We start from the raw sequence: 8,760 nt of genomic DNA, 5'->3' as shown, positions 1-8,760 counted from the left end.
TATTCCCTCACCTCCCTTTTCCCTTTTTCTCCTTTCCCTACTCCAGTTTCTCTTTATAATATCTATTATACATTTTGGATCTTATTTACTGTTTCAGCTTCTCACACTAGGGAGACAATACAACATTTCCAGACCCATTATCTTTCACCATGTACTAAACTAAAATCAAAACAGATCAAATATATAAATCTTAAAATAGAAATACTGCATGTGCTGTTAGATAAAATAGGTAAAACTCTTTAAGCTAAAGGTATAGACAAAGACTTTGTGAGCAGAAGCCCTGTTACCCAATAAATAGTACCAAGAATCAACAAATGGGATATCAAATTTAAAAGTTTTTAAATAAACTTTTTTAAAATCTTTCATTCATTTATTATTCAATTATTTATTTGGTACAGGGTCTTTCAGGTCAGACTCAGTGATCCTCCTGTCTCAGCCTCCCCAGCACTGGGATTACAGGTGTGTGCCATTTTGTCTGGTTTCAGAGGCCGCCATGGCACTCCCCAGGTTCTGGGGCTGGCGCAGCATGTGTTACCAGAAGTTGAACCCAGGTGTTTGTTCTTTCCAGGCAGGCTCTTAAGACTGCCAAGCTATTTCCCCCACTCCTTAAAAAGCTTTTAAACAGCTAAAGAAACAACCCAATAGAGTAAATAGACAACCTACATAGTAAGAAAAATATTCACCAGGTATGCCTCAAACAGAATTAATATCTACAATATATAAAGAACTAAACACAAAAAATTAGACCCTCTTCAAATAAGACTCATTCGAAAAATGGGCAACAGACCTGAGTGTGGTGCACATTGCCAGCACTTTGGAGGTTGAGGCAGGAGGATCACCGTGAGTTCAAAACCAACCAGGTTTATAAAGTAAGGCCAGCCTGAACTCCATGAGGAGACCCTGTCTCAAAAAAACCAAAAAACAAACAAACAAAAAGAATGAAAGAAAGGGAACAAAATGAAGGGGGGAAAAAAAGACCAATAAAATGAATAGACACTACTTGGAAGAAGACTTAAATGGCTGATAAATATATTTAAAATTGTTCAACTTTTCTGGCCACTAGAGAAAGAGTGCACTGAGAGTTCATGTTACTCCAGATAGAATGGTATCATCAAGAAATCAAATAATAGCAAATGCTGCAAAGGCTGTGGTGAAAAAAGAATCCATTTGTGTTACTGGTGGGACTATAAACTAGTACAAGCACTATAGGAACCAGCAGAGAGATTCCTCAAAAAACTAAAGCTAAAAATTCAATGTGATCTAGATACAGTGGGCCCTCAAGTTACAACCAACCTTACATATGAACAATTTGGATTATAAGTGGAATTTTAGGCTTAATTTACCAGAGTCTTGAGTTACGACCTAAATGCCGGCTGCTTATGCATTTGTAAATACTAACTATGCCAGAAAGTTTATGTAAGGGTCAGAGTGAGCCCAGATGCAAGTATTTGTGGACATGATTCATGTCAGTGCTTTATTTTTTTCTTTCGGCAAAACTGGGGATTGAACTCAGGCCCTTGTGCTTGCCAAGGAAGTGCTTATTCTACTGAGCCATCTCCCTGGCCCCTGGTCAGTGCTTTATGTAATTGATTACTGTTTGCAAAATGGCTCTAAAAAAGCTAGATAAGAAGCTAAGGAAGGAAAAAAAAGGGAAATAAAACAATCACAATGTAGAAAAGGATGGAAGTTGTGGAGAAATATGAGGCATTTATGTGACCAATCTCATGAATAGGTATAGCATGTCAAATCCACCATCTTGGTTATCTTAAGAAGAAAAGATTTGTATAAGGAAGTAAAATGTTGTTAAGCATGTTACTCAAGTTAGTAAATGTATTATTAGTGTGGATAAATGAAAGGCTGCAGGCAGGTTATAGCCTATCTGAGTCTACCATTTGTGAAAAAGCTAGAACAGTACATGCAGATCTCATAAAGGATAATCCATCAACAAGTGATAACAATGAAATATTTCATGCCACTAAGGGGGGGGGCTTATAATTTTAAAGTTAAAATTGGGCTTGTAGTGCAACTAGGCATGGTGAAGGCTGCCGGTGTTGATAAAATGGCTGCTGAAGATTACATTTCACCAGTGTGAAATGATGACAGAGAGAAATGGTTTTTGATTTCAAGTTTTCAACTGTGATGAAACTGGCCTTTTCTGGAAGAAAATGCATAGAACATATAACCCAGGAAGAGAAAAAAGACATATTACTATGTGCCAATTGAGTAGTAACCTCAAGATAAAGCCTTTCTTGGTTTATCACTTTAAAACCCCCTACAGTGTTCAAAACACATTACATCACAAAGAATATGCTGGGGTCATGTGATGATCTAATGCAAAAGCGTGGGTAAGATGAGTTTTCTTTTTCTTTTTCTAAGTGGATCTGGGAGGCTTTCTGTCCTACTGTTAAGAAATATGGCGAGGACAAAGATATACCCATTAAGGCTCTTCTCATCATGGATAATGCTCCTGCTCACCCTCAAGATGTGAAAGAACTGACTAAAGAATTCCATGGCTCTTAGTTGAATTCTTCCCACCTAATACAATCTTCTACTGAAGCCTATGGATCAGCAGGTTACAGCTAATTTTAACAACCTATATACAGGGAAATGTTCTTGAAGTGCTTTTAGATGGTTTCAAATACAGATTTAACCCTTATAGAGTTAAAACTTTTCCTGTGTGGGGTTAATTGAGAAATCCTGGGCCAATGTCTAAGGACACTAAAATCTTCCTGGAAGAAAGTGTAGCCTAAAATTATACAGGAGAAGGGCCAGCCAGATAGCTCAGCAGACTAAAGCACCTGCATAGGCTGAGTGCAGCGGCTGGGGTTCAATCCCCGGTGTGCTGTGCTGGCCCTGCCCCCAGGGAGTGCTGAGATGGCAATTTTTTTTTTTTTCCAGTATCAGGGCTCGAACTCAGGATGTTGAGCTCGCCAGGCAGGCACTTATGCCACTAAGCTATCTCCCCAGCCCTGAGATGGCAACTGAGTCTGGGCGTGGTGGCATACACATGTAATCCCAGCCCCCAAGAGGGTAAAAACAGGAGAATCACTAAGAGTCTGATCTACATAGTAAAACCCTGTAGAACCTGTACTAAAAATACATAAAATAAATAAATAAAAAAAATTACACAGGAGAGAGTCTTTGAAGAGTATGTAGAAGAGTCTGAGCCTTCAATTGATCCCATGGTTGATGACACTGCTGCTATAATAGAGTTCATATGCTTGTATGTAGACAGTGGTGATGTTTGCAATGTATTAATTATTGAAACTGTCCTACTATTTGGTTTTGAAACTGTCTCATTGCTATGTTTCTCAATAAAATTAATAAAAAACAAAAAAAAAATCTACAGAGCAACTTCTAGCTGAGCAACAGAGGGTGCTGAAGAGCAGCTGAAGAGGAGGGGGAGTATCAACAATCAGTGCAGCAAAGTTCTTCTTTTGAAGTAAAGGAAAATCTTCAAAACCAAATGTACAGAGCTACAAACATTTATAGAGAAGATCCATGCAGACAGAGAAAAAGCCCATTGTTGCATTCACTTGCTTAATGACACTGTCATGTCAGACCACAAAGGAGTGTTACAGACAAACATAACCTTAGATCAGTTTTTAGTTCTGAAACTAAAAAAGCGATCTAGTAAGCCAGAAGCAGTTGCTAATGGGCTACAGACTCTCCCAAAGAGAAAAAGGACACTAGAGACAAGATTCTGATGTTCTTAAGGAAGGGGACTCTCCTTCCAAACAATACTATAATCACCTATCATTTCATCTTTCCTTCTTGCAAGTCAAAAATGTCAACTTGAATGGTGAGTACAATATGAAATTGGTGTTTCTGTTAAATTATGCATATTATACAACCCTTTTTTATTATTAAAACGTTAGGGGGCTGGGGAGATAACTCAGCAGAATAAGCACTTGTGTGGCAAGCACAAGGGCCTGAGTTCAATCCCCGGTTCCGCCAAAACAAACAAACAAACAAACAAACAAATAAAACCTGTTAGTTAAGGTATGCTTTGGGAAGTTTAGAACACATTACAGGCATGTCCATTTTTGCTTATGGGAAAAGTAGTCTTGACTTACAACCAACTTGAAGTACAACCAGGCCCTGTGAACAAAATGACTTCATGAGTCAAGGATCCACTGTATCTCCCTTTTAGGTATCTTCCCAAAAGAGTTAAAAACATACCACTGTGATACATGGATACCTGTGTTTATAGCAGCACCAGTCCTAATATCTGAATCTTGGAAGTGACCTTGATGTTCACCAATATATAAATAAATAAAGAGAACATAGTATTTAAACACAATGGAGCACTACTCATCATAACAAGATAAACTTGGACATAATCTTAAGTGAAATAAATCAGATATAAACTTAAATATATCATGGTGTCTTTTATATGAAAATTCCAAATATAAATAAAGAGCAAAACAAAAGACAATAGGAAGTAGACAGATGATCTTTATCAAATGCTAAAGATGGTAAGGGACTGGAAGGAAGTGAGAAGGAAAGAAGAAGGGAATTAAGATGTTTTTGTACATATCCCAACTCTTCACAAAGAATGTAATCAATGTGTACTACAAACATATATTAATGAAAAATAAAATTAAAAAATAATACACAAGCTTAGTTATTACTGTAACTGATTTGGACAATCCTTCTCTTCCCTAATCCCCAGTCCTGGGATCGAACCCAAGGCCTTTGCAGTAAACTACATCCCCAGCCCTTTAACATTTAGTTTGAGACAGATTTTAAATCATTATATTGCCCAAGCTGGGGCCAGCCAGATACCTCAGCTGACTGAAGTATCTAATTAAGCAGAGCTCAGCGACTGGGGTTCGATCTTGAACATGCTGTGCTGGCCCAACCCCTAGGGCACACTGAGATGGCGACTGAGACTGTGTATGGTGGCATGCACCTGTAATCTCAGCTCTTGGGAGGCTAAAAATAGGAGGTCCACTACAAGTCCAAACTGTGTGGTGAGACCCTATGGACCCTGTACTAAATACATAAATTAATTAACTGCCTAAGCTGGGCTTGAAGTTGAGATCCTTCTGGCTCAACCTCCCAGAATGCTTGGGTTACAGGCATATGTTGCCAATTCCAGCTTAACACGGTCTGTTCTTAACAAACATGAACTACCAAACATGATTTGATTTTTATTAGCTTCCAGTTAAAAAGAGAAAAAGATACTCATTCTTGCTTACATGTGTTAAATATGGTTAACATAATAACAACGCATTTCATATTATGATTTTGATTAGAAAAAGAAAAAACATTGATGAAAAATACCTGTTCCATGCTATGCCTAAGATGTTTGATATTCAGACAGATAGTGAGGTTAAGCTTAACAGCCTAGGTTGTATGGTAATAACAATAAGCTTGTCTTCTGGATGGTTAACAACCTAAGTTTGCAGACCAAAATTAGAGAAAAAGGAGGGCTGCAAGGAAAGCCAACATTTTGGTCCTGGCCTACCAAGGTCACTTAAGACTCAGGACATATGAGAACTTGTACTGTAATGTCATGTAACTCAGTAGTGTCCCAAATTTTCTGATCAAGGAGATTATGGGGCCAAAGAGGAAAGTGATTGATGACGTAGAGTGTGCCTAAGGAGAGTCACATGGGGAGAAAACATTCTTTCAGGCTTTCACAGAGAGCACATTGGCCAAGCAATGGCCGTGACTCATCCACATGGCTGACACTGACAAAGGTTCTACAATCTAAGGTACAGGATCTCAGGATAAATCCTGAGGGGATTTCACTGACCTTACCAGATCCAAAAGCTACAACTCTTGTTGCATAGGTCCTGCTTTACCTTGGTCTTAACCATCCAGCAGAAAAGTATAAAAATGAAATATAAGAAGTAAAGCCATGCTGTTATCTTGAGTTGTAGGGGACTCAGGTCAACAATTTCAGACATTACCAGTCAAGCAGAAGACCCAATACTATTATGGGCTACTGGACTCTTTTAGAATATTTTGCTGAGTTTACACACCTATAATATTCAAATAACAGAATTTAACAAAAAAAGGGGATACAGATAAATGTCCATTTTGTATCTGTGTATTCAAAGTGGTTAGGATAGATATATAGTTACATTCTCTTAATGAATAGAGGGATTTGTTCTAATGGTGTTTGTAAATAGGATATCATGTCCGCATCTTGTACAGCAATTAACCACTAGGAAAAATGTATGCAATGTGTTAATAATTGAAACTGTCCTACCAATTTGGTTTGAAACTGTCTCATTGCTATTTGTTTCTCAATGAAATTATGGAAAAAGAAAAAACATGGGATGACAAATTTCTTATTGAAATGCAATTTTATGTGTTCTCATGGGTATTCATAATTATTTCCATACTTTATCTTTTCTCCCAAAAGTTTCTCATAAACAATCCTAAATTTCAAAACGAAGCCCTTGTATCAGATATTGTACTTTTATGTTTAGTCTTCACTCTTTTCATTTAAATGTGATATGTTGGACAGATAATATAATCACATAATTTAAAAATTTAAGTTGCAAAACAGTACTTACTGTGTACTGAGTTTGTCACTCCCCCAAAATTAGTATGTTGAAAATCTATTCCCCAGTGTGATAGTATTAGGAAGTGTGGTAACTGGATAAGCCCTTTTCAATGGTACATTTATTTGATTTTTGTTTGCCTGGTTTTTCTGAGACAGGTGCTCGCTACATAGTGCAGGCTGGCCTTGACCTCATTATGTAGCCCAGAATGGCTACCAATTTGCAGAGACGTTTCTGCCTCAGTCCCACGTAGTGGGATTACAGGCATGTACCAGCACACCCACCACTGAAAGGTCTCTGGACAGCTACCTGATTCTTTGTCCCACATGACAGAATATAGCAAAAGCCATCATTCTGTAACAAAGAATGTCCTCCCCAGAACCTGACTGTGCTGGTTGTCTGACCTCAGACCTCTATCTTCCAGACTGTGAAAAATAAATCTCTGCTGTTTGTGAGTCACTTAGTCTGATAATTCTAAATAATATCTTAAACTAAGAAGTATATACTCCTTTAATTCTAACTTCCCAATTACCTGGCTCTTTTTTCAAAAGAATTAAAAGGACTGTTTTTCATGCATCCACAAGAAATGTGTATTTAGGAAATAAATTTCTTTGTTTACATCTGAACAACAATGGTAGCAAATTACATATGGTCAGCACCCTTTCCACTAGATATCCCTTGTAAACATACTCTGCAAAATTGTACTCGAATTTTGTATTCGAAAGCAGAAGTATAATTCAAAGGTATTCAAAAGCAGGTATGTAATATAATTAATGTTAACATGCCTAAATCATTTAGTTTCCCATTTTTTTTTGCAATAAATAAAATTACGATGGCATTCTATACAGATGTCATGTCTAGATTTTTTATGTAGGGCTGGCACTTTTATTTTGGATATTAAAATAAATGTGACTGGTCATAAGCAGTTTAAAAATCTACCTTTGTTTCCATGTTGAGAAGATGAAGTCCTTTTATGTTCACTCCTACATACACGGGGATGACTTTATGATTACTGGGGCTTGCCTTTGTAAATATCTGTCCTGTGAAAAAAGCTGCTCCATATGTAGGAATTTCCCAACAATTCTGTAAAAACATGCGCTGTAGGTGATGCATTTCTTTACTGATGCCCTCACTTGTACTAAGATTCTAAAAATAAATGAGGTAAAATAAAAATAAAATAGATGAGAATTACACCTTTAATGACACAGATCAAATAACCAATTTTTAAATCAAAGTTGTTCTCAGTGAAGAAAATTGTGGCACATAATCCAACAGTTCTTTTTTTTTGTATTTTGATAATATTAAAAATATTGTCTATTCTATTAAATTTTAAATGTCTCAGGCAGGGATAGTATATTATTTCAATTTTTTTTATTATTTCAAATTTTATCTCTCATCTTTATCATAGTATTTTCAACATACAGAAGATACTCAGTAAAAGATTCTACATTACTAAAAATAAAAATATCTTGCTACTGTACTTTCAGTTTCATGTAGTGTGAACAAAAAGATCTACTTTTAATTTCAGGATTATGAATTTAATGTATCTATACTTAAAACATTAATAACATAAAAAAATCACTAGTCTATCAAATGTTTTATATCTGGTAAACAACTTACCTTGTATTCATGAAGTATTCGATTTGTCCAGTGAGGAGCTTTACTTTTCAATTTGGTAATAGGTACAATGGATTTTAGATTTTCTTCACTGTAAGCACACATGTCAACATCTTTTAAACAAGTCATCTTTAGTAACTAACACATACTAATCCTTCTGTCACAAATGGCCTTAAGTAACAATTTTTTATCTGTAAAATATTGTGTTAAAGTATCAGAGAACTTAAAAATTTTAATCGTTCAAACTTGGTGCCAAAAAAAATTCCCAATGTTAAGCTATCAATTTAGACAAATATTTCTTCTTTCAAAATCAGAAAGTATTTTTGAAAACTGAGTACTTGCTTTGGCAGCACATAGCCAAAAACTGAAAACAATAAACCTAAATGTGTTTAAAATCTCAATGTTTTCTCTCAGAGTGAACATGAAACTGGTCTTACAGTGAAATTCTTTAGTGTTTTTGCTTTATGCAACTTTTACTACATATACAAGTCAGGTTTTAATTAACTTTTTTTAGCATATAAAAAGAAAAAAACCTAAAATATGGGAAATTTCCATATAAGGGAAATGAGTTTACAAAGTAACACTTTCAGAATTCTTGAAAAAAATTTATTTATACATGTGT

General features: G+C 36.0%; 1 protein-coding gene across 2 annotated transcripts in view; it reads right to left on the bottom strand.

The window, feature by feature from the left end:
- Krit1 (KRIT1, ankyrin repeat containing) overlaps positions 1 to 8,760 on the bottom strand; it is a 50,507-nt gene that overhangs the window by 10,834 nt on the left and 30,913 nt on the right. For both annotated transcript variants that reach the window (XM_004646247.2, XM_023706532.1), the window contains exons 14-15: positions 8,142 to 8,229; positions 7,461 to 7,667 (exon numbers count right to left, since the gene is read on the bottom strand). In XM_004646247.2, the coding sequence (XP_004646304.1) occupies positions 7,461 to 7,667; positions 8,142 to 8,229 (295 nt within the window). The remainder of the gene's footprint in view (positions 1 to 7,460; positions 7,668 to 8,141; positions 8,230 to 8,760) is intronic.

This window comes from Octodon degus, unplaced genomic scaffold (genome assembly GCF_000260255.1).
Source record: "Octodon degus isolate 3935 unplaced genomic scaffold, OctDeg1.0 scaffold00262, whole genome shotgun sequence".
NCBI classification, from domain to species: domain Eukaryota; kingdom Metazoa; phylum Chordata; class Mammalia; order Rodentia; family Octodontidae; genus Octodon; species Octodon degus.
This window is presented reverse-complemented; position numbering and strand designations above follow the sequence as displayed.